This window comes from Ailuropoda melanoleuca, chromosome 20 (assembly GCF_002007445.2).
Source record: "Ailuropoda melanoleuca isolate Jingjing chromosome 20, ASM200744v2, whole genome shotgun sequence".
In the NCBI taxonomy this organism is placed as follows: Eukaryota; Metazoa; Chordata; class Mammalia; order Carnivora; family Ursidae; genus Ailuropoda; species Ailuropoda melanoleuca.
Window position 1 is genome coordinate 912828 of NC_048237.1, and position 24921 is coordinate 937748.

Below are 24921 nucleotides of genomic sequence, written 5' to 3' on the forward strand. Positions count from 1 at the left end.
AAAGGGAATGAAATCAGAACTGATTCTGATGTGTTTTTATATTTTTATTTTGAAATGGCTAGAGTCACAGGAAGATGCAAAAATAGTACAGAGAGGTCCCACATACCCTCCACCCCACTTTCACCCAATGGTTATATCTTATATCATTCAGATGTGGTTTTAAAACCTTCCGTTGACTACAGCCAGGTTCACCTCAGCCCCGTCCTGGCAGCGGCAGATCCTGGAGCTTTGGGAAGGAAAGGGATGCAGTAATCTTGGAGGGAACAGGTCAAAGAAGGCAACTTGAAACTCCAGTGAGCCACAGTGAGAAGGATGGAAAGGAAAAGGGTCAGAGAAAGGAAGATAGGGTGACTACAGGAGGTTGGGAATGTCAGGGAGAGACTACCCTGGGCTCTGGGGTAGAGGAGAAAGGAAACAACAGGTGATGTGGAGAGAAGATCAATGATTTCATAGAGAGGAGCAGACTGGGAACTGAGGAGGGTTCCGGAGGAGTGGGGCTAGAATGAGTCTAAGGATCTCAGGGAGGTCCCTGTAGCTAGAGGTACCTGCTGGTAGGTGAGTGAGTGGAGAGCCCTAAGGGAGACGGGGAAGCTGAGAAGAGGAAGGTAGTGGGGATGAGGAGTTGAGACATGGAGCTGGGTGCCTGTTGCCATGGTGTGAGCTGAGGCTCTGGGCCTCCATCCAGGATTCAGGATCTGGCCCAGTGGACGGAAAGTCACTGCCAACTGGACACAGTCAGCTTCTTGGGTGGGTAAGACCGTCTGTGGGAGAGGGAGGATGGTGGGGAGAAGAAAGGAGGTAAACAAGTTAGAAAGAGGCTACAAGGCAGTATGACTTTGCATGGTGACTGAAGCTCGGGACGTTTGTCCTACCTCCCTGGTCCGTTGGGAGGGGATCCTGCCTGCCTTTGAAGTCAGGGAGGAAGCCTTAGACCAGGGATCAGAGGTTTGGGAGTAGGGACAGGCTGGTGTGTGGGGGCAGTAGGGGGCCGTTCAGAATGAAAGCTTCCTTTCCTAGTAGAGGCCGATGATACCTATCGGTTCAGCATCATGCTTTCCAGAACACAGCAGGTAGAGTCTTTGGTTGGTTAGGGTGTCATTGTAGTGGCAGCTCACGGGCGGCTGTCCAGAGGCCAGAGAGCAGATCGTGACAGGGAAGGAGTCCTCTGTGACTGTACAGTATTCATCGTAATTCTCGCAGAAGCTGTCGCTGTACAAACAGAACCTCTTGATTTCTCCCCAGGGGGCGTGCACCGTATAATGGATTTGGGGGCAAAACCAGCTCTGTTTTCTGCCCCGCACATAGGCCATGAGACCATTGCAGTAGCCCTGGAACCCCTCTGGGTAGTTGACCCTGGGGTAGTCGACGTGTAACATGCGGAAGTTCTTGATGGCGATCTGCACCTTGATGTCCACGACCAGAGTTGGCCCTAGAACAAGCTGGAGGAACAGGACCCGGGCCACAGCCGGTGCCATTTCTCCTGTTGGTAGAGTTAAGTGATTGGTGGCAGAGGAGGGTCTAGAGTGGCTGTCTGCCCCTTCCCAGAGCCTCCAGCATTCCCCCCTCCTTCCCCATGTGCCTTCCCCTGTACTTCAAAGATCATCTAACCCAGGTCCTCACGTCCCCGGAGAGAGGAGACATTTGCCCAAGGTCACTCAGCTGGCTGGCCACCTTCAGGCACTCCCCCCACTCCTTTGGTCCACCCCAGGTTCTCAGCTTCCCCCAGTCTGTGAACTGTAACACTCACGGAATAAGAGGTCCAATTGGTCCTTGGGTGAGCGACTCGTCCCGATTATCCCCGGCTGTGGTCAACCTTTCTGGTAAAAAATGCAAAGGGGTCAGAAGGAACAGGCTGACCTACGATTCTCTGACTGCTCTGGAGAAAGGACAGGAGCTGGAAGACCAGCGGGCAGAAGCAGGAATTCTTCTAGCCTAAGGCCAAAGACCGGTGAGAAGAGGCTAGAGAGCTCTCTGGACAAAGACCAGTCTGGGAGGAGGGAGTGTCCCCTGAGTCTGAGGAGCCACTGTGCTGAGGGGGTTGGCTGGGTGGGAGGATAGAGACATTGCTGTCTGGTCTCCTTTCTGTTGTCATCGGAACACTTAGTTCCAGTTGCTTGCCAGAAAGCGCCAAGTTCTTGGGATTTCTTTGATGTTTTCTCTGCTCTGTGGGCCATGCTCCTGTGCAAAGGTGAGAAGGAAAGCACTGTCATGTTTCTGAGGAACAAAGTGCTGCTTATTCCTGACCCTCGGAGAACAGAGGGTCTGCAACTCGTCCCACTCACCCTTGCCCCGGAGGCCACACACGCACACAAGGGCCTCCTACTAGAGTGCTGGGTCGAGAACCAGAGACCTCAGTGTGGACCCCCACAGTCGCCATCATCACGTCCACACCGATCCCAATCACACTATCAGCCCACTCCCTCACCTACGACCTTAGGCCCTATCAGAGTCAGAGTGCTCCCAGAAACCTATGCATGCTGACCCCAAAGGCTCCAGCATGTCAGGTGGGATGAGACAGCATAACCTGGACGTGAGGAAGCGTGGACCCCCTGAGCCCAGAGAATCAGATTCTTACTGTAGTTTGTCATGTTGGGAAAGGGCCGGACTCCTCACTCTCTTCGTCAACACCTGCTGCTTCATGAGAACTAAAGAGCCTGCTAGCCACAGCCCTTGACTTCCGCAGGCCTCTCAGCCTGGCCTCCCTGCAGGCTGTATGGTCCGGGTTGTGGGCTTCCTTGCAGGATAACCTACCATCCTTGTCCTAGAGAATGGGAGTCAGGAGTCAGAACACAGACCCCCGAGTGTTCCAAGGCCAATGTGTAGTTTGGGGGTGGTGCAGAGTCCTGGAGGCATTGGGGGTACTGGCGTTGTTCATGCATAGCCCCCTACACTTGCTCTTCCTGACGGCGTGAACAGGAGTCCGACGCTGAACCCATCCTCCCCTCCTGTGTTGTCTGTCTCCCGTCTCCTCAGTTAGCGATGCGATCTGTGACCCTGGACCCTTCCCCCTCCCTAACTCCCCCTGGGGAGACAGTGGCTGCAAGGTGGTTAAGAGCAAGGCTATCGAGTCAGACAGACCAGAAATCCTCGCTGAATCTTGGCTCTGCTGCTTACAGGCTGTGTGTCACCAGTCTACGTTTGTTAAAAACACTATAAATTGCAATTTCTTCATCTAGTAATGGGGGTAATATTTTCTACCTCACGGCAGTACTAGAATTCATGATTCTGTATGTCAAGAGATTTCAGCCCAGTGCCTGGCACCTGGTGAGCACTTAAGATGAGCACGAGTCCATTAGTCACGCCGCCCCGACATCTGAGACTGTTCCCAAAACGGCCCCTTCCATCCCTGTCTCTTCCCCTGCTCAGGCTCTCCCCTCTCCAGGACACCACAACTCCAGTAAGGCTGTACACCTCGTAGGACAGAAGACCCTCCATGACCTGACCCCCGCCATGTCCCCAACGGCACCTGCATCCACGCCTGTTTCCCTCTCTGCGCCACCCTTCACCTCCTCATCCTGGCTCACGCCGCCTCCTTTACCCAGGATGCTATTCCTCACCTCCTTCCGCCCTTACCCTGTCACCTCCACTGAGCTCGCTCATGAGAAGGCTCAACCGGAAATCCTGTTTAAGAAGCTTCTGCCGGGAAGACCAGTCCTGGGAAGCGCTCGCAGCCGGTGGCTGGTCAGCGCCCTTCAGGCCGGGTCTGCAGGCCAACCCCGAGGGGAGCCTTGCACGGTGCTGCGAGCCTGGCCGCCTCAAGTGTTGGTTTTGGGGAAGTCGGCTGTTGTCCCCACCTCAAAGCACGCCGCCTCTTCCCTGCTTGCTCCAGGCTGCAGCTTCCCTGAGAAGAGGCTCCCGGTGTTCCCCTTCCTTCGTTCGCTACCCACCCACCACCACCCAGCTCAGCACACAGTTACAGAAACGGAGCAGCGCATCGTGGAGGAAAGAGTTCGGGACTTGGTATCAGACAACCTACTGAATTTCTGCTTCCTCGTCTATAAAATGGGATGAATACCTTCCTTACATCATGAGGCTGCAAGAAGAAAGTGAGATGGTCTGCAGGAACCAGACTTTGAACCATCACACGGCGTATGAACAATGTAACTGGACGTGATCTCCTGGTTCTACACCAGCTCGCCTTTTCTGCAACTTAGGATCAGCAAAGCCTCTCTTATTCCCCGGGTGATCCGAGTGACCTCCCCCATCCCTGCTCTGCCAACGCAGAACTCCTCTGACACCTGACTTTATATCCGTCTTCACGAAGCTTTCTATTATTAGCCATGCCCTGTGTGGATTACCTTGAATTTTTTTAAGTTTATTTTTTCTAAGTTGTTAAATGCCACCTGAAAAGTGCTGTGACAAATGAGGGGGGCAGCATAAAGGTAAGTAAAACAGCTTTGCCCAGACTGCATTTATAAGTCAGCAAGAAGGACACACGTATAAGCATATGTTACAGAGGCCTGAGCACAGGACCAGGACAGTGCTGAGTGTGCGATGGGCCTTCAGGTTCCAGACTGCAGTTCTAGTGGTCCCGGTCTTTAAAATCCTGTCTGCGAAGTGCCGATCCATAGCCTTGCTGCTTCCATGCTGACGTCCTTGTCATGGTTTCATCTGCTCCTGAAGCCTGAGATTCGTGGGATCCGTTGCCTCATTACACTGGGCTTTACATACACGAGAATTATCCTAGAGATGAAGAAGCTAAGTTTGGGGGAGAGGGAGTAGTTTGCTCAAGGTCATATGTCTAATTTAGTAGCTCTCAATGGGGGCGGTGCAATTTGGTCATGTCTGGGGACAATTTTAGTTGTCACAACTGGGAGGGGCTGCTGGTGTCTAGTGTGTAGAGGCCAGGGATGTCGTTAAACATCCGACATTGTACGAGATAGCTCCCACAACAAAGAATTATCTAGACCAAATGTAAACAGTGCTGCGGTTGAGAAACCCTGGTCTGGGGCACCTGGCTGGCTCAGGCAGAAGAGCATGCGGCTCTTGATCTCAGGGTCTTGAGTTCAAGATCCATCTTGGGTGCAGAGACCACTAAAAATAAATAAATACACTTAAAAAAAGAAAAGAAAAGAAAAGAAACTCTGGTCTAATGAGTGAATCAGATTTCCTAACAAGGGCAGAATTACTTATGCCTTATATATTGAAAAGGGTTGGCAAACCTCCAGAACTTAGAAATATTTTTGTTAGATTTTTTTAGTAGTGATGGTTTTTCTACCAGCAAGAGCAGCACTGAATGTTCACTGCTGAAACAACCTTTAAGTTGTTTTTCCTGTAAGGGGGACCCTCTGCCTATAGTCCCCTACACATCTGCTCCCTCCTTCCCTCCCCAGTGGTAAGCATTTCCAGAACATGTGGCTAGAGTGGCAGGTGCAGCTTACCACAGTCTCAGTGGGGTCACTTTTTGCCCTGTCCAACCCAAATTGATCCAACCAGCATAGCATGTCATGGGCAGTTCCTGGGTTGTCCCTGAACCCAAAGGATTGCTTCATGCAGCTCAACCTTCTTGTCATGACTTCGCCTCACCCTTAGGGTTGAAGTCCAGGAGCTGCACTGTCAGATCCTCCATTCGCTAACCGGTGCTGAGGTTGCTGGTGGTTCCACCTGGGACTGAGATCGTTCAGGGGCACAATGAACGCCTTCTAACCCAGACGCTGAATCGGTTAAGAAGCATTTATATGCAAGGCATTAAGCTATCCCTGTGGGAAGTAGGAAAGAAGAATAATATCTCAATATCAGAAGAGTAACTTCTGAATATCGATAGTCTAAGTTGGAGGAAAATGATAAATACGTGTGAAGAAATAACCAATGATTCAAGGCAGAACATTATACGTCTTGAAGACAGAATTGTAGGAATTTAGAGGGGGAGAAGATGCCTCTGAATTGGAGGATCGGAGCAACTTTTCTGTGTGAGGGGCGGGTCATCCTGGGACCTTGGGATGGATCTCCAGGAATAGTTAAGAGTGGAGTAGAGATAAAGAGGATTATGAAAGGTATGTTTAAGAAAGTAGAGGAAACCAGCTTGGCTGAAATTGAGGCACTTCAGTGGAAGAAAAGTCAGAGACAAAGTTCGAAAGACAGGTTTGCCAAGTTGTGGCAGACCTCGACCAGGCAAAGGAATCTGAATTCTATTCTGGAGATAAAGGGGGAGCCGACAATGGCTTCTGAGATAGAGTGACCTAATGAGGCCTCTCCGCCCCGGAGCAGGTCCCCCTCTCCTACGTCCTGGCTTGTCCAAAGGCACTGGCTTGGGAGCCAAGGATTCCAACCTCCTGTCAGCGCCGCCTCCTCCAGACCCACAGCTGTTCCAGGAAAGGTCATGAGAATTGAAAGACCCAGAGCTAGTCCCACATCTGACCCCAACTTGCTGTTTGTTTCACTTTCCCTGTCTACAAAAGGGAGCCCATTACCTTTATTTATCCTAGAAGCAACAAAATTAGGATAACAGAATTTGGATCTGCTCCTGCTTGGAGGGAAACTCTCATGGGCTTTCCATCGGTATCCAGAGGCTGTGTGGAACTCCGGAAGAGAGAGAGGCTGGCCTCTGAAGGGTGGGCACCAATCCAGGCCCGGCCCTCCTCTCGGCCGGCTCCCCGCACCCTCTCTCAGCACAGGCCAGAGGAAGCGGCAGCTGTTGTCCTGTGGGGAAGACAGGCAGAGGTCCACCTGGCGCTGCTGGGATTTTCACAACTCCTGCCCGATTGACTTCAAACACACACACACACACGCACACGCACACGCACGCGCATGGTAGTGGCCTGGCAGGGGTTGGGCCAAGAGCTGTGACTGTGGCCATAGAACGAGGAGGCGGGGGTAGCTACCCCATCTCCCCGGGTAGAGGCTGCTTGTGTGAGGGGCTTTCTTCCCTCCCATCTTCTCCCCCTATTTTGTCTTCTTGCTCACCCCTGTCTAATTTTTCTCTTTTCCCCTCGGCCAGACTCTCTCTCATCAGTCCTTGGCCTGATGCCTGACCCCTTTTGTTCTCCCTAATCTTGTCCCCCTTCCTTCATCTTTTCCTCTTGCCCGTTACACGGGGCAAAGGGACACTGGCAAAATCATCCTACCAAATGCCAGTGAAGCAGATCTTGGATGCTGGAGAGTTGGGGCAAATCAGTCAATAAACCAAATCACCTGCCTTATCCAAATAACTGAGGCAAAGTAAGGGTTTCAGCTTGAGTTGTGAAGGTGGTAATTTCAATCCTTTAATTTTTGTATGCAAACCTAAACCTTTGCTCTCTCTGGTCTTTGGCCTGAGACAGTAGGGCGGTGTTTGACTCTCACACAGCACTCAGGCCGGCTTCTGGAGAACTCAGGGTAAGGGACTTGAAGAGCAAACTAGGATGATTATAACGACAGGAAAACACAAGAGCACAGGGCAATGCAAGTCGTGGTTTGGAAACATCTCACTCTAGAATAATGAGAAGTGAGGAGTCCTAGCTAGGAATTCAAATGAGCTCCTGGCCTCCCACCCCCTCCCCTGAGCCGGGCCTCCGGTCCGGGGCCGGACAGGCCTGTGCTGATCCACATTCTGTCCACAGTCTGCTTTCAACCATGGATTTTATTTTCAAACATTTGCATTTCTACAGCAGCAGAGGCATAATTCTCTATCCAGAAGTTCACACTGCCGGGAGGCAGGCACCTTAACAAAGCGCCAGCGTCGTTCCCATGTTCCCATAGCCGAGGCCTTCCTGAGGAGCGGAGGAGCCCGAGGCCTGTGGGCCTTGCTCCTGGTTCTCTGTCCCCATCTAGCGGTGCTTCCCAACTCCAACACCACTTTTTCTTCCAAAAATCATCCTGGACACTCCGTCTACTAAAATGATGTCCCCCAGGCCTCAAAAACAAACATCTCCTTTTCCCAACCCAAACGTCTGACTTCTGGACCAGGACTCAAACTTTTCAATCGAGACCATTTATTTTTTTTTTAAGATTTTATTTACTTATTTGCGAGAGAGCAAAAGAGAGAGAGAGATCACGGAGGGGGAGAGAGAGAGAGAGAAGCAGACTCCCTGCTGAGCGGAGAGCCCAAGGCTCCATCCCAGGACCCTGAGATCATGACCTGAGCCACCCAGGCGCCCAGTCAAGACCCTCTACATGGCTTTGCTACAGTTACAATCTATGCAAAGGCCTTTCCCTCCTCTGCTTAGAACCGCCCCCCACCCTCCAGGGCCTCCACGGTGTGTATGGAGTAAAAGTCACGGTCTTCACTGGTCTCAGAGGCCTTCCATGATCTGGTGTCTGGTCCCTCTCCGATGCCATCACCCGTCACCTGCTCCAGCCACACTGGACTCCTGGATGTTTCTCCACCACGCAGGCATCCGTCTGCTTTAGGGCTTTCGTAGCGTTCTATTTGGACCCTTCTTCCCCAGACAAACACAAGTTCACTTTCTCATCTTCAGGGCTTTGTCCCAGAGTCACCTACTTTAATGTCCCTATTTAAAAATCACTCTCTACCAACCTCCCTTTTGTTCTCCCTTTGGACTTACCAGTTGTCACTTCAAGCAAAGGGTATATTTATTTTTTACTCTCTTTCCCCTATGGAATGTAAGCTCCACGAAGGTGGGGATTTTTGTTTCTTCTCTCCACTGATCTGTCCCGAGCACCCGAGCACATGGTAGGTGCCCGAGAAACACTTGTGGACCGCAGAGAGGGACCTCGGCCTAGTGTTCTGAGATCGCCCACTACTTGCAGGTGAATCCTGAAAACAAAAGGACTGTTCGTCTCCGTTTTCCAGACCTTCCCACCCACAGAGAGGGATGCTTCTGTTCCTCAGGGTCTCCGTTCTTCTGGATGCCATATGCCAAGCTCACTGGAGCCCCCAGAGCGGTACCAGCTGGGGCTTTCCACACACCTATCACTACCGCAAGGAACTGCACATGCAAGGTCGAGGCCTAAGGCACAACGAAGCAACCACCACCACCAACAGCGTTTTCAAACTTGGACAGTGCCTCAGTTGTGCCAATCTCGATGACGGAGGGAGGAAAAGAGCAAGGGATGAAAGGTGTTGGGCGCCTTCACCAGGCAAAGCCAGGTGGCCCTGCCCAGCACCTGGCACTGAGGGGCCCAGAGGCGTGAACCACAGCGAAGAGCTGAGTTGGGGTGCTGTTGGCCATCGTGACCGTGATGGCTCATCCCCACCCCCGTCTCCCCTGTCTCCTCCAAAAGATAAGCGGGAAGTCCCGATGACAAGAAATCATACAAAGCAATATTCTAGGCTATTCCCTCTGTATCTCAGGTTAGAGAGAAAACTATTCTTGCCGCCACAGTGATTGGCTTTTCCCGGAATCATGAACCAGAGATGTATGTAGGAGATAAATGGCGAATCTCCCTGAAATTCACTTGGGGTTGACACCTGGGTCAGGTGCTTTAGTAAAGTCATCAGAATCATGTGGCCAGGGGCCAAATCTAGTCTTTGGGTGTGAGGAGCGAAGAAGTCTCCTCACTGCTGAACCTGTTCCAGCAGGCACACTAGCTCCTTAGGTCTCCACTTATTTGAGACATGTAGGTGGAAAGGCACGTATGCTTGATTCATTTCCTGATCCCCAAACAGAAGCCACGAGGCTCGGGCCAGCTCTTAAGGAGTTAAAAGGCAAGTGATCCAAGTCCAGTGGCAGGTAAGGGCATCCTTAGCCCCAGACCTGTGGAGGACTCAGCAAGGTGGTGAGGCCTGTGGAGGGACCTGGGTGAGGAGAGAGGACAGGGAAGGGACGGCTTCTAATGCAGGTGAGTGATATGACAGATGAAGGCGGAGGAGACAAGGACACACATAAGGGAGAGAGGAGAGTGGTGCTGGGATGAAGGCACAGAATGGGGCACTGGAGACATGGGGTGGTGTCACAGAGGGGGTGAAACACAGAGCAAGGGATAAGGACACAAGGGGGATGGGGCTTGAAGGAGAAGAGACAGAACAAAGAGTAGGAGGCAAGAAGGACAGAATGAGGGAAGACAGGCATATGGGGTGAGGGGGATTGGGTCACAGTGGGCGAGGAGGGCACACAGAGCAGGAAGAGGAGACGAGACACAGGGGAAGGGAGGAAGGAGACAATAGGGGAGGGTAACGAGATAGAAGGACACATCCAGGAAGACTACTCTCTCACCACCAGCTCTCTGTCCCCAGCAACCCCAGCCCTCCAACCTGACTGCTCCCCCAAGAGGGATGGCAGCAGTCAGCATGGGCTCCTGCCCTCTGCTGCTGCCCCTGCTGCTGGGGCTGCGAGTGGCTGAGGTCCCAGTCAGGGCCAAGCCCAGCAACATGACCTCGGCTCAGTGGTTTGAAATTCAGCACGTGCAGCCCAAGCCTCAGAGATGCGATGCGGCGATGGGCAAGGTCAACAAGTACACAAAACACTGCAAACCCTTCAACACTTTCCTGCATCAGTCCTTCTCCAGTGTGGCTGCCACCTGTCAGACCCCCACAGTAGCCTGCAAGAGGGGCCGAAGGAACTGCCACCAGAGCAAAAAGCCTGTGTCCCTGAGCACATGTGAGCTCACCTCAAGGAAATACCCAGGCTGCAAGTACAAAGAGAAGCGACAGGTCGCTTCTTACATTGTGGCCTGCGACCCTCCTGAGAAAGGGGACTCTAGGAAATTCAAGCTGGTTCCTGTGCACGTGGACAAAACCCTTTAGGTTTTCGGCCTGCCTCCCTCTTGTGCTGTGCCTGAATTCCCTCTCTGGGCCTTTGGGCCACTCCTGAGGTTATCTTCCTCCCATGTCTTCGGGCTCTCCCTGGTTCAGCCTCTTCTGAGAGCGCTGAGCTCCAGAAGAGGTGGTCTTTCATCTTTCTGTGACTGTTTTCCCAGGAGCTTATCCCCAAGAGAGGGGCTGAGCAAGCTAGGAGGATGGGTTCCCGGGTCTGTGCCCTGTACGTCTCTCCCCTGCCCCGACTTTTCGCAGCATGACAAGAGGAGGAAATGAAAGGACAAGGAGGGTGTGGGATTTATGGGCAGAGCTGTTCCTGTTCCTGAACTAGGAATCTGCCCCAGCTAACGAGGTAGGGACACGACCTGTGTGCAGAGAGGCGGCTGGAAAGAAAGAAAGAAAGCAAAGTACCACTCCGTATTGATATAGCATTTTAGGGTTTTCATGGTATAGCCCCATGAGTTCCTGGTGAGCTAGACTAGAGAGCGATTACAGGCCTTCTTTGGGGGAGGAAATGGAGCTTTCAGAAAGCGTAATTAATTAGTTTGTCAAATTGGTTGGTAGCAGAACCTGGACTTGAACCTAGGTCTCTTTATTCTAAATACAGCTCACTTGGTACTTGATCCTTGGGCAAAAAAGGAGAGACCTCTGCAGGGACGAGAGAACTGGGTAAGAGTTCACGCATGAAGAAATGTGCCCTGAGAGCTCTGAGGAGCCAGTTACCCTGTGCCCGCTGCAATCACGGTCACTAGCTCTCTGGCCAAGAGCTGTTTATGAGGTGTTCCAGGGATCTTAATTCATTCTCTCTCTGCCTCTCTAACCGGCCTCCCCCTTCTCTAGCCCACTGTTCTTCCGACCTGGGCCCCGGGTCTGGCTCCCGCTGGATCCCTTTGGCCTGGAGGCATAGGGTCAGGGGAGTGTCCCAGCTTCATCCCCCTGCTCCAGGATCACATTTCCCTTGACCTCAAGGGACTTCCGTGGCCCAGAGCCTGCTGGTCACAAACAGGCTGGTGGGAGCTGCCAGAGCTTCCTTCCTCTGATAATGATCTGTCCTGCCTCGGTGCTTCCCTGGCTCCCCACTCTGGCAGTCGGCCCAGGCCGGAGGGTTTGAGATGTGGAAACGCCACCTCCCTGTGCCCCCGGGCTGCAGACACCATTTCTCCCTCTCTAGTGAGCAGGACCGAAGAAGTTACAGCTTCCCCTGCGCTGTTATGATGGTGCCCAGGCCCCACCCCACTCCCACTGCCTGCAGCCCTGACCATCACCAGCCCGTTCTTCCTTTCCTTTACTTCAGTCCCAGACAAACTTCACGATGCCCCATGCCTACCCTATTTCACTGCCCGGTTACCTTGTTAGACCTCCCCTTCCCAACTGGGGCTCCTGTTCTCTTCCTGTCCCTCCCCGACACTGCCAGGGCTCCTTTACTCCTTACCAGAATCAGAGTCAGTTTTGGAGCCAGATAAAATTGGGTGTAAATCTTGGTTGGCTCGGTCTTCCTGGTTATGTGACCTCGAGCAAACCAAGGAACCTCCCTGCAGCTGTGTTTCCAGTGAAATGGAAGTAATCCCACCTACCCAACAGGATTGCAAGAAGATTTAAAAATGATATTTAGGTAGCCTCAGTCAGCTCTCAGCGCTGGTAGACATTTAATAATATCACTGGTAGTAGCAAATAATAGTCCAGTCATATTCCCTTTGGCCAAGCAGGCAGATGAAGGCAAATCCCCCACTCAATTTTCCTTGAGGGCTTTCTACTGCTAGAGTGACGTTCATGAGGAGGCTAGAGGACAAAGTCTGGAAGCAGAGTCCTGCTAGTTGGGCTGGGTGGTTTGAGAGGAGGAGAGAAGGTAGGGAGGGGACGGTCAAAAGAAAGAGCAGAACATTGAACAATTCAAGCAGAAAGTGGGGTCAATACGTTGATGAGTCTTGGAAGTAGAGATGCACTAAATACACATTGTAGCCAAATGCCTGAGTGTAAATCTATATTTCCTACGGTCAGTATACCCTACCTTTATCACTCTAAGTAGAAGGCTTTGACTGAGATGCATAGAAAAGCAAGATACTTAGGGGTATTGAGTTTTTCCCTTTATTTTTTCACAACTCTGTATGTTCGTATAAACATAAATTGTATAAATTGGTATTTATCATATATAAATATAAATTATATATATTGATTTTTTTTCTTGTGGATATTACGGTTTTGAAGACTTCCTCGTCACAAAATTTTGAAGTGGCTAAAATGATGCTTTAATGCATCCTCTCAAATGAGAGGAATTTCCAAATAAAATTTTTTTCTTGACAGATTCATGACCTACATAGTATTAAATAAAAGTTCAGCATAATTCAAAAGTAATCTGTGGTGGGGCGCCTGCGTGGCACAGCGGTTAAGCGTCTGCCTTCGGCTCAGGGCGCGTTATGGGATCGAGCCCCACATCAGTCTCCTCTGCTATGAGCCTGCTTCTTCCTCTCCCACTCCCCCTGCTTGTGTTCCCTCTCTCGCTGGCTGTCTCTATCTCTGTCGAATAAATAAATAAAATCTTTTTAAAAAAAAGTAATCTGTGGTGATGGAGTTCAGAATAGTGTTATCTTGGGGAGTGCTAACTGGGAAGGGTAAGCGAGACATGTTTCCTTGGTCTGGATGTTTACTTTGTGAAACTCCATTGAGCTGTACACTTAAGATTTGTGTACTTGACTGTCTGTAAGTTATACCTCAACAAAAGAATCCTCCTGAATGTAGAGTTCTTAAGAATTATTTTATTTAACATGATAAATGCTAATATATCAATTCTATAACAAGTATGATATCATGGAATCATAGAATTAAGATATAACCTAGTTATGTCTTACATTATGTTTTGAATTTAATAGTACTTATACTATTTATTAAACTGTTATAAATACTTTTGGCTCAAAAAGTATATAAGGTTCTTTTTAAAGTTATCCAGCTAAACACTATCTCTTATTATATATTAACTGCCAACTAATTTTCTTACTTTATGTGAAAATCCTTTATTGTTTTGTATATAGTATAAGCTTTGACAACCATTATTACAGCATTTTTCTTTTTCTTCTTTTTAAAGATTTTATTTATACACTTGAGAGAGAGACAGAGTGAGAGGGAGAGAGAACACAAGAAGGGTGAGGGGCAGAGGGAGAAGCAGACTCCCTGCTGAGCAGGGAGCCCAACACGGGGCTTGATCCCGGGACTCCAGGATCATGACCTGAGCCAAAGGCAGATGCTTAACCAAATGAGCCACCCAGGCCCCTCTACAGCATTTTTCTTAAAATAATAAATGTGCATTTATACTTTTAGTGGCTGATAGAATTTCAACATTTAAAAAAAGTTCATAAAGAAAATTTCACTCCCAAGTTACACCTAGAATGCTCACTAATGTTTGAAAGTGATTCAGGTGTTAACAATGAATTCAAATGACTTGCCTTGTTCTCATTGCTGATGCTTTAACTGATTAGGTTTGACAGTCACCCATTCCTTCACATGACCTCGATCACAGCCAAGTTGACAGATGCCAAGAACAATGTTGAAATAAGCATTTGGCTATTCAGCTCTCCAAAGGTCAAAGGTGAGGTCCAAAGCGAATAACAGGTTTGGGCCAATTACCAAGGCTGGCTGAAGCGTGATAACACATTCCTACCTGAAACTGGAAGGCTGGGAAACGGAAGCTGACTAGTTATTAAACACTACTGTTTCTGGGGTGGGAGCTTGGAGAGGGGAGGAGTGTGTGCGGGGAAATGTTACCCAGCTTTGTATAGGTGACTTTAAAGAAAATTATTTCAACCTGGACCTAAGGAGCAGAGATGGAGTCCAGTATGGGGTGCCTGGGTGGCTCGGTCAGTTAAGCATTTGACTCTAGATTTCTGCTCAGGTCATGATCTCAGGGTCGTGAGATGGAGCCCCATGTCAGGCTCTGGGCTCCACACTGGGCAAGGAGCCTGCTTAAGATTCTCTCTCTCCCCCTTCCTTCTGCCCCCCCCCACCAGCTCACCCATGTGCGCTCTCTCTCTAAAAAAGAAAGAAAGAAAAGAAATGAAGTCCAGTAAAGAAAGTAACCCAAGGGGGTGCCTGGGTAGCGCAGTCGTTAAGCGTCTGCCTTCAGCTCAGGGCGTGATCCCGGCGTTCTGGGATCGAGCCCCACATCAGGCTCCTCCGCTATGAGCCTGCTTCTTCCTCTCCCACTCCCCCTGCTTGTGTTTCCTCTCTCGCTGGCTGTCTCTATCTCTGTCAAATAAATAAATAAAGTCTTTAAAAAAGAAAGAAAGAAAAGAAGGAAGTAACCCAAGAACCAGCTCTAGAGCTCACCCACTTTCCTATAACTGAGAACTGAGTTACATTAGCTAGGAGATTCTTTTGCATGACCCTGGTTTCCCAAAGTCTCCATACCCTGAAGTTAATGACCCATGGACACTATGAAGAAGGCCAACTGAATTAACATGAGGAGAAGTGTCCTGATTTCAAGGGCAGAATGTGGGAAGAGGAAATGCCCTTGAGATGAGGACCCTTCCCCACACATTGATTCATCATGTCAGTGGCCGTCTTCATAGTATCCATGGCTCCAGGGGATAACCCTGGGGCTACGGCAGGCAGAAAACATACCAATAGCAATAACATCCAAGGAGCCTTTCCTCTGAGAGAGCCTTGGCCCATTCTTATGCTCCTGCATGCCTGAGCTGCCAAAAGGACTTTGAAGACTTTAGATTCTCTCTTTTAAAGGTCTCCACGACCCCTATCCCACCATGGAAGGTAGAAAGAAGGGCAGGTACAGCTCTGGCCAGGATGTTTACCTGTGCAGGACTCCAAAGCAGTCAGCCTGGGAGCACCCATGAAGCCACAGGAGCGTGAGAAAACATCACTAATGGGGCCTTGTCGGAAGCCCATAGTTCCCAAGACGGGAGGTAAAGAAAGATGTCTACCCATAAAGGAAATACACATTATGGTGGAAAATCTTCTGGAATGTCCTGTCTGTATAAAGGTAACCTACTTCATAGGGATATGAGGTAGATTAAATGGGACGGTATGTTTAAAGCACTTAGTACAGTGGCTGGCCTGTAGGAAAAGCTCAAGGGGTGTTACCATTTGTATTTATTGCTGTGGTGTCAAATGTTGGTTGGCCAAACCTGTGATGGATGGAGCAGGCCTGACTTCCGTGACAGAAGAACAAAGGATTTAAACAGAGGCCAAACTCCTCCTAAGCCTCCCTTTGCCAAATGTAGTTCCTAGCCGAGAGTGGATAAAGTAAGGCTCAAGGTCAGACAAAAAGGACAACATGCATTATCTCTCTAGGTAAAATAATTTGGAGTGGGGTGGGGTAGGGGGCGATGCTTTCAATTGGAGGGAAGAAAAGTGGGGTGCTAAATTGAGTATTTCTGTTAAGCCTACTAAAGGGTTCGGGTTTTTTTTCCAACTCTACCCTCCATGAATCAAAAGATATAAAAGGAAGGCAGAGGATTTAGGGCCACTAACTTTTGAGGCTGTCCTCCATGCCAGCTCCTCTCCAAAGCGTTCAAGAATCATAGCAATTAATGGCAAGAGGGCTCTAGTGAAAATCCAACATCCCCTCCTGACATTTAAATCAGTCCCAGGTGAGCTTACTGTGCTCTTGCCTCCACCATGGACTCTTCGATTCTTCCCACTCTCGGATTCAGCTCCCTTTCCTACTTTGTCTTCCATCACTCACAACTGCCACCAGTGCCCAGGGCTCATGGTCCTTCCCTGCCTTCCAGTGGACTGCTTGCAGTGGGAAAGCATCACAGCTGTCACTTTCAATGGTCTTCACATAGAAACTTCATTGAGCTTACACATTTCAAGCATAAACTGCCCTGGTGTAAATGAGTACAAACCCCTGCTCAGGCTGTGGCATTTAGCACAGATCTACACGCCAGCAAAGCTTTAGGCTCTTTTGGCAGATATTCATAAAATCAAAATGTTACAGGAGATGGTATCCACTGACCTCAAGATCACCTAGTCCAGCTTTTCCTACTTTGCAAATGAGAAAAATAAGACCCAGAGGACTTAAACACCTCGTCTAAGCTCACGTAGCTAGGTTAAGTAAGTACTCAGGCTTCTTGAACCAGTCCAGTGATATTTCCAAACTGGCATCCTAATTAATTGTCCCAGATGGATCTCAGACATTTTCCAAGATCAAATTCACTGTCCATGGACTGACAAATCGATCTGCGGACAGGCAGATTCCCGGACTTGAGACAAAAGCACGTTCATCCAAAAGAGGGTTCAGTGTCCGTAATCCTGACATGTTTACGTTACTGCCTCTCACCCATGGAACACATCCCCTTCACCTGAATGTTCGTGTTGTGTCAGTGAGGTGGGAACAAAACAGTACCCAAGCACTGGATTATAAACCAGTCAAGCATGTCGTTGGGCTGTACCACTGGCTGTTGGAGATGTGAATAAGGGCATGCAGCAAGGACAAAGGTCTTCACTTTCCATCTGCTATTTGGGGTCAGGATGAAAACATTTGGCAGACCTCCGGGTGGGCCTGAGACATCCTGAAACGTTTTATCTTTTGTAAGGGTCACGGTTCTTTACCTGCCATCTTGGTGCATCCAGGGCTGTGCTTTCGTGGTCAACTAGACACAGAGCAGTGTGTCTCATACTTGTCCCTACAGAGCTAGTAATGGCAGAAGAGAATTCATTAAAACACCTAACGTCGTGCCCAGCAAGCATGGGCCTTCACTGAAGCCTCCTTGTTTCACTTAACTAATATTTTTAGAATAGCCATGTGCGTAGATGTTTTATATGTTATCTTAAAGTTTCATTTGTGGGTAATAATAGATCGATGCTAATTTCCTGGTTTGGATGTCTGTGCTGGGCTGATGTAGGCAAGGAAACTTGTAATTAGGAGATGCTCATAGTATTAAGGGGTAATGGAGCATCATGTCTGTAACCTATTCTCAAACAGTTCAGAAATGTTAATAATTGGGGAATCTGGTTGAAGCATATAGGGGAGCTCAGTATACTCTTTCTGAAACTTACATAAAAATTTGAAATTACCTCAAAGCAAGAACATTTTAAATTGTAAAAAAAACAAACAAAACAAAACCTGTAATTTATTTGAATTTTTCAATATATTCCATCATATAGTTTTATTTTATGTAAAAATAATGTTTTCAATTACTTCCTCTTCCCCCAAAGCAATTTCAGGAAAATTGGGAAAGAAGACATTTATCTTGTGTCTTTGTATGCCTCACACACACCGCATTCAGTCAAAGGCAGGAGTACACCAGCCTTGATAGGGTTTTCCTTAACTTGCTCTCCATGGGTCTGAGACTCTAATCAGTATATCTTTTCAAGAACTGGGTGAGGAAGGTAAGATAGTTATGGGGCAAGGGCAGTAGGGAGGTCTTTCACATGCTAAAAAAAAAGAGAGAGAGACAGAGAGAAAGAAAACAGACATAGAGCATTTGGAACAGTGACCGGAACATAGGAACCCCTCAGTAAATATTAGCCATGATCATTTTCATCCGTGTTGTTTTTATTACGCCTGGGAGGTCAGAATGCCGCTCACAGGCTTGCAGTAAGTCACAGACCACAAAACGCACGTGACGGGAGCCCCCAGCCTCAGGTCTGTTTGGGCTGGAGATTTCATGCTCTGTTTCTTGAGGACAGAACCTATAGTCAGGAACAAAGGGAAACAGTCCACCTGCTGAGGCAAGATCATGGTGGGACTGGGCTCCCTGAGAAGGCTCCAAGCAGGTACACAGTAAAGAGGAAATGGACCTGGCAGGAGACAGGGTCAGGCACTGGGCACAGCGTGAGGCTTTTTAGAAAGAGTGTGGCAATGAATTTCTTGTAACAGAACTCTAAGGCTCAGAGTCCAGAAACCAGGATCCAAGATACGTCATGGCCATGGGCCTTCAGAGCCAAGGACCCCTCGGACGAGAATCTCTCCTGGAGAGATTCCCTGTTGGAAGCTTCTGACAAAACCCCTGCCTCAATGTGAGACCAACCCAGCTCCCCCAGCCCTGGTGGTTGACTCATCGCCAAGATCCTGGATCCTAGCAAGCAGACGAAGGATATTCCGAAGAGCCAGCACGACAGGCTTGTCGTTCTCCGGAGCTGTTCAGGAGCAGGACACTGCCCTGCCGTCTCCTCGCCCTTCTTGTTCGCCTCGGGGCTTTTCCAGCCTGAGCCCGCCTCTACCCAATTTCCTCGACGTTCACTCGGTTTGCGCTATTCTGTTCCTTTCTCTGTTCCCTTGTGCGCGCAGGGATGTCGTTGTACATACTCAGGACATCCCTGGGGAGCTAAATATTCACAATCACAGTCTCATTTTTGTTTTTTTTGTTTTGTTTTGTTTTTGTTTTTTAAAGATTTTTATTTATTTATTCGACAGAGATAGAGACAGCCAGTGAGAGAGGGAACACAAGCAGGGGGAGTGGGAGAGGAAGAAGCAGGCTCATAGCATAGGAGCCTGATGTGGGGCTCGATCCCAGAACGCCGGGATCACGCCCTGAGCCGAAGGCAGACGCCCAACCGCTGTGCCACCCAGGCGCCCCCACAGTCTCATTTTTGAATCAGCATTGCAGCAAGTTTGCACAGCCGGTCAGGAGGAAGGGCTCCTGCCTGTCCCCTGTCCTGGCTCCAGGTGGCCCACCATGGAGGCGTCAAGCTGTTGGGCAGAAAGTTAGCTGAAGAGCTATGTGGAACCCAGAGATACAACTGTCAGCAGTCACTTGCCTCCAGCGGCTGATGTTCTATGGTCCCTGGGCTTGCCTCTGGGTAGATTCTATGTCAAGCCTTCTGCATCCCAGCTCGTCCCCACCTCGGCACCTCTGGGCAACAGCACAGCCGTTCTTCTCACACCCCGTCGTCCTGAGAAACTTACCAGAGCACGTCGCTTCCAGTTCAGTAGTCGCAGAGGAACCTCGCACACAAGCTCCATGAACGGACCCTACCATTGCCCTCCACCGAGGGACCGGGAACCCCTTCTGGACAAGCTCACACAGGACCCAAGCAAAGGATGAGAAGTTGCACACCCCATGATCCCGTTAGCCGCGCCTGGTCATTCGTAGTGGCCTTGGCCCCTCCTTCACCACCCCTCCTCCAGAACCCCTTCTTCCTGAAGAGTCTGCCTCTCACCACCAGGAGGACGTTGGGAGAGGGAAGCCTGAGGACCCATACTGACGGTGGGTGGCATTTGTAGGTCAAGGACTGCCCTCTATCCTCCTGCTGCTGCTGTCCTTCGTGCCAGCGACCCAGACAGACTTTGCTGGCACCCTCACCCACCCTTCCTCGGGTATCCTGAAAACACTAGTCTTTAGGGGATCGTGGCTGATTCTCTGCTTTTCCTCTTTTGAGCTACCTTCAGGGTCCATGGAGCCTCTTCATACGTTCTGGTCTGGCTGCGGGCACCTGGTTGTTTCTTCTTGTTTCCTAGAGTGTTCGTACCAGGGGGCATTTTACAAGTTCTGCAACTGCTCATGCCGGCGTTACAAACAACAAGGATTCTGAGAGGCAACACAGTCAATGGGTGTCCCCTCTGAGCCAGCGAAGCATGAGAGGACCTGATTCCTGTCCCATGAGTTCTCCATCTGTTTGGGAAGACTGGACACACATGGAAGCATCAAGTAACCAAACAAGGTGGCACACGATCAAGGACCCAAATGAGTGGTACCCAAAGTAATGCTGAAGGGCGTGAGATTCAGGAAGGACTAGCCTAGGGTAGACGCGACGGGAGTGCTCACCCATGTGTGAGGGCTCTCAGGGAAGGGCAGAAACAAAACGGAACAGAAGTACAGCACAGAAAAGAGCAAAACGTGCCCGGGAGACAAAAGGAAGACCAGTCTGATAGAACAGAATTTGGTCACCAGGTGACTCTTAGCCCATAAGGCAACTTCAACAAACGGGAAAGCAGTGTGGCAGAAAGCAACAGCCTAACTCTCGAGCCAGACCTACCTCATTTTCAATCCCACTTACCAAATCTGTAACCTGAACCTCCCCAAGCCTGTTCCCTTTTCTGTAAAATGGGGGTAATAACGTGGACCACATAATTGCTTTGTAGATAAAGTTATATATAAAGTATAATGCCTTGGCACTTAGTAAACACCTTTTTTTTTAAGGATTTTATTTATTTGACAGAGAGACAGCCAGCGAGAGAGGAAACACAAGCAGGGGGAGTGGGAGAGGAAGAAGCAGGCTCCTGCGGAGAAGCCTGATGTGGGGCTCGATCCCAGAACGCTGGGATCACGCCCTGAGCCGAAGGCAGACGCTTAACAACTGCGCCACCCAGGTGCCCCAGTAAACACCTTTTTAAAGATTTATTTATTTGAGGGGCGCCTGTGTGGCTCAGTCGGTTAAGCACCTGCCTTTGGCTCAGGTCATGATCCCAGGGTCCCAGGATGGAGCCCCGCATCGGGCTCCCGGCTCAGCAGGGAATCTGCTTCTCCCTCTGCCTCTGCCCCTCACCCCTCTTGTGTGCACGCTCTGTCTCTCTCAAATAAATAAATAAATCTTTTAAAAAATAAAAAGATTTATTTATTTGAGAGAAAGAGCGCCCACACATTCATGAGTAGGGGGAGGGGCAGAGAGGGAGAGAGAATCTCAAGCACACCCCCCACTGAGCACGGAGCCCGACGCAGGGCTCATCCCAGGACCCCAAGATGGTGACCTGAGCTGAAATCAAGAGTCAGATGCTTAACTGACTGAACCACCCAGGTGCCCCAGTAAATACTTCCTAAAATAATAGCTGTAATTCTTTTTTTTTTTTTAAAGATTTTATTTATTTATTTGACAGAGATAGAGACAGCCAGCGAGAGAGGGAACACAAGCAGGGGGAGTGGGAGAGGAAGAAGCAGGCTCATAGCAGAGGAGCCTGATGTGGGGCTCGATCCCATAACGCTGGGATCATGCCCTGAGCCGAAGGCAGACGCTTAACCACTGTGCCACCCAGGCGCCCCTGATAGCTGTAATTCTTAACAAAGTACCTATCACTGCCAAGCAGCCCTTCACGAAACGGTGGCTAGTGGTATCCTTTCCTTCTGTTGCTGTGGTACAGCCTGGGCCAGCTGGACCCATAAGCAGGGTCGTGTTTAGTACCACCATACCCTGCTAGACACCTTAACACTTCATCACATCGAATATGTTTAATATACATGTTCCTCATTCAGTATCATTCTTGCAGAAATGTATCTGAAATGATATGTAAAGCTTTGCTTTTGACATTACAAATAATTTGGAGTTGGTACCACTCCTTTTCCAGTTGCAGTACTTGAGAATTCCTATAAAATGAGAAAATCTAACCTAAGATTGTTCTACAATGTAATAAACTTTTTATGAGTGCCAAATTTCAAAATAAGCGAAGTTAACTTTATTACATATTTTACAGTTGATTTTGAAGTTGACTTTTCCTGTATTGGAGCCAATATAGTTTTCTTCCCAGGCTCCCATCGCCTAGGCCCTTGAAAACCTCCCAAACCCTAGGCACTGAGCTTAATGGATAAAAGGGCCCTGAGACTGTGGCAGTGGGAAGGGTTATGAGGAATGACTAGGACCAAACACATAATCAAAGGAACCCCTTTCCCCGGCCTGCCTGAGTGGGGTCGGCCGGCAGCAAGCTCTGCACCTACCTGAGGGAAAGCACGTGTGCAACTTAATTGGATTCAGAGCTTACAAATCTGTGGTCAGGCATCTTGGTCAGCACGGAATGTTCATGCCAGCCCTTGGCTCCCACCGCCCTCCCCACCCTCACTCCAAAGCCCGGAGGCTTGGGTCTGTGACTGTTAATATATAATCACTTGGTGATCCTCCCAGCCCCTTGGGAGAGGCTCGGCTGAGGGCCTGCAAAAGAGAAATGACTTCCTGGATAAATATATTTGCTCCCTGGGGCCCCAGTCAACTGTTTGCTGGATAATGTTCTCCTGGCCTCAAAAATCAGTGTTGTTAGCTTTGTGGGGAGGAGCGCGTGAAGAGATCCCTGCTGTGGAAAAGGTGAGCCGGGTGGGTGAACCAGGCTCCACCCCAGGGGCAGAGGGACAAACATCTCAGCAGTTTCCCCTCTGGCAACGCAGATCCTAGGAGACTCAGGGATTTGTGCCACTTGAAGGAGCATTTATCTCAATGGCAGTGAAGTCACATAAATCCCAGAGGTGGAGATGCTGGGTGGGGCCCAACGGCCGCACGGACCTGAGAAGCTGTGGCCCAGAGCAAGGGCCCCAACTGTAGCCATTTGCTTCATCCCTTGACAACTGCAGCAATACCCCCTTACTGCGGGTATTATAACTTACTAAATACATATGTATGGGCGTCTGGGTGGCGTGGTCCATTGGGCATCTGACTCTTGGTTTTGGCTCAGGTCATGATCCAGGGTGGTGAGGTTGAGCCCCACGTGGGGCTCTGCGCTGGGCATGGAGTCTGCTTGGGACTCTCTCTCTCTACCCCACCTCAAAAATAAATAAATAAATCTTAAAAAAAAAAATATATATATATATATATAAATTCTTTGGGTTTTTTCAATTTTTAAAAATTTTATTTTTTTATTTATTTTATGTAATTTCTACACCCAACGTGGGGCTTGATCTCATGACCCTGAGATCCTGACCTGAGCCAAACGCAGACACCTAACCAGCTGAGCCACCCAGGCACCCCTTTTATTTTTTAATTGTTACATTTTAAGTCATCCTTACACTCAATGTGGGGCTCGAACTCACAACCCTAAGATCAAGAGTCGTATGGTACACTGACTGAGCCAGCCAGGAGCCCCAGTGTCATCCAATTTTTAAAAATTCTATCCAGATACTATTTGCAGCTGAAGACTCAGCCTGAGATCTGTGGTCTCCATTGGAAAGGGGGAGAAAGAATTTACCTCCTTGCTCCAATAGGAGACTTCCTCCTAAATGTTATCACAAGGATCAGAAGAGAATTATTGAAGGCAATGTTCATGCACCACCCAAGACTACAAACAGAGACACGCTGTGCTCTCCCTCTATGGGAACCATTTTCTCCCTCCCTTTTCAGCCTGGCACCACACCAACGGGTGGGTTGAAAGTCAGAAAGCTCCTGGCCCCAGCTCTGCCATTCACAGGTGGCCTTGGGAAGGGCACGCGCTCTTTCACGACCTGCAGCTCCTTCATCTGTACAATAGGGAGTTGATTGGGACAAGTCTGAGGACTCTCCCAGCTCCCAGAAAGTCTGCCAAGACTTTCTCCAACAGGGGAAACGTCTGCCACAGAAAGAATCCAACGCACGAGGCTGCTTGGCCAGCTGGAGCAGGGATTCTCTTACCGGAAGTGACTGTTTTTCTAGTTTCAGTGAGAACCTTGGCCACAGAACAGAAAGGGATGAGCCTCACTCCACCACCTTAATATTGACTCAGGAACACCTGAACTAGCCTGGGAGGCTGGAGTGTGGACCTTTAGCCCATTTTTCTTCTGAGATTCCTTTCCCCTGTGGTCTGACTTCTCAGTGTTTCAAACAAGAAACCTGGGAGTGTGGAAAGAACAGGGGCGTTGGAAACCGAGAGGCATTGATTAAAATCCTGTGATTAAAATCACTCTTTAGCTGGGTGGTGATGGGCAATTTCCTTAACTTTTCTGAGACTCAGTTTGCTCATATGTTAAAAAAAGTAATCATATTTGCCTCATAAAACTCTTATGAGGGGTAAACAATATAAGTATTTATTGGGGGGCATAAAAGGGCATGTTATCCGCTGAGACCGAACCGTAAAACATCCGTGGTGTTCTTAATGTCTGAGGCCATAGAAGCTTGCAGTAATTGCCTTCTGGTATGAAATGCTTGGAGGGGTGAGCAGGTCTCCCCCTGTGGTGTCGTGCTGTTCCTCTGTGCCATTGTTCCCCTACAAGAGAGGGCGGCAGCCAGAGCGGGCTCCTGCCCTATGCGGCAGCCCCTGCTGCTGGGGCTGTGGGTGGCTGAGGTCCCAGTCAGGGCCAAGCCCAGTCACATGACCTCAGCTCAGGGGTTTGAGACTCAGCACATGCAGCCCAGGCCCCAGGGTTGCAACACGGCAATGGGCAATGTCAACAAGTCTACAACGCATTGTAAAGGCCCCAGCACCTTCCTGCATGAATCCTTCTCCCGCGTGGCCACCACCTGTCAGACCCCCACCGTAGCCTGCAAGAATGCCCAGGAGAACTGCCACCTAGGCCAAGGTGTCCAGACTGCTGTATAAAGAGAAGCAGCTGGCCACTCCCTACACCATGGTCTATGTCCCTCCACAGCAGAAAGATGGCCCGGTTCCAGCTGGTATCAAGAGTCCCCGTGCACTTGGCAAAACTATCAAAAGCCGGGTGTCCCCC

At 49.6% G+C, this 24921-nt stretch overlaps 3 protein-coding genes and 1 long non-coding RNA gene across 6 annotated transcripts; 2 read left to right on the forward strand and 2 right to left on the reverse strand.

Moving 5' to 3' along the window:
* Positions 1-67: 67 nt before the first annotated feature.
* Positions 68-2266, reverse strand: RNASE13 (ribonuclease A family member 13 (inactive)). 2 transcript variants are annotated; one of them, XM_019808548.1, is made up of 3 exons: positions 1748-2266; positions 1034-1480; positions 68-761 (listed from the first exon to the last, which is right to left on the reverse strand). In XM_019808548.1, the coding sequence occupies exons 2-3, from the start codon at positions 1473-1475 to the stop codon at positions 736-738; spliced, it is 468 nt and encodes a 155-aa protein (XP_019664107.1). In that variant the 5' UTR covers positions 1476-1480; positions 1748-2266; the 3' UTR covers positions 68-735. The 2 variants fall into 2 exon arrangements, with proteins under 2 accessions (XP_019664107.1, XP_011233828.1); XM_011235526.3 differs by having other exon boundaries at positions 68-1480; positions 1748-2265.
* An 810-nt stretch (positions 2267-3076) lies between these two features.
* On the reverse strand, positions 3077-6518 carry LOC105241381. 2 transcript variants are annotated; one of them, XR_004622218.1, is made up of 3 exons: positions 6411-6518; positions 5527-5699; positions 3077-4683 (listed from the first exon to the last, which is right to left on the reverse strand). It is a non-coding gene; the product is annotated as an uncharacterized LOC105241381 (long non-coding RNA). The 2 variants fall into 2 exon arrangements; XR_002144347.2 differs by lacking the exon at positions 3077-4683 and adding an exon at positions 4709-5034.
* A 3635-nt stretch (positions 6519-10153) lies between these two features.
* Positions 10154-10624, forward strand: LOC100468875 (ribonuclease 7). The gene has a single exon (XM_011235523.2). It carries the CDS (start codon positions 10154-10156, stop codon positions 10622-10624), a length of 471 nt encoding a protein of 156 aa, XP_011233825.1.
* A 4849-nt stretch (positions 10625-15473) lies between these two features.
* On the forward strand, positions 15474-24921 carry LOC117797281 (ribonuclease 7-like). The gene is made up of 2 exons (XM_034648667.1): positions 15474-15546; positions 24469-24921. The coding sequence occupies exons 1-2, from the start codon at positions 15474-15476 to the stop codon at positions 24792-24794; spliced, it is 399 nt and encodes a 132-aa protein (XP_034504558.1). The 3' UTR covers positions 24795-24921.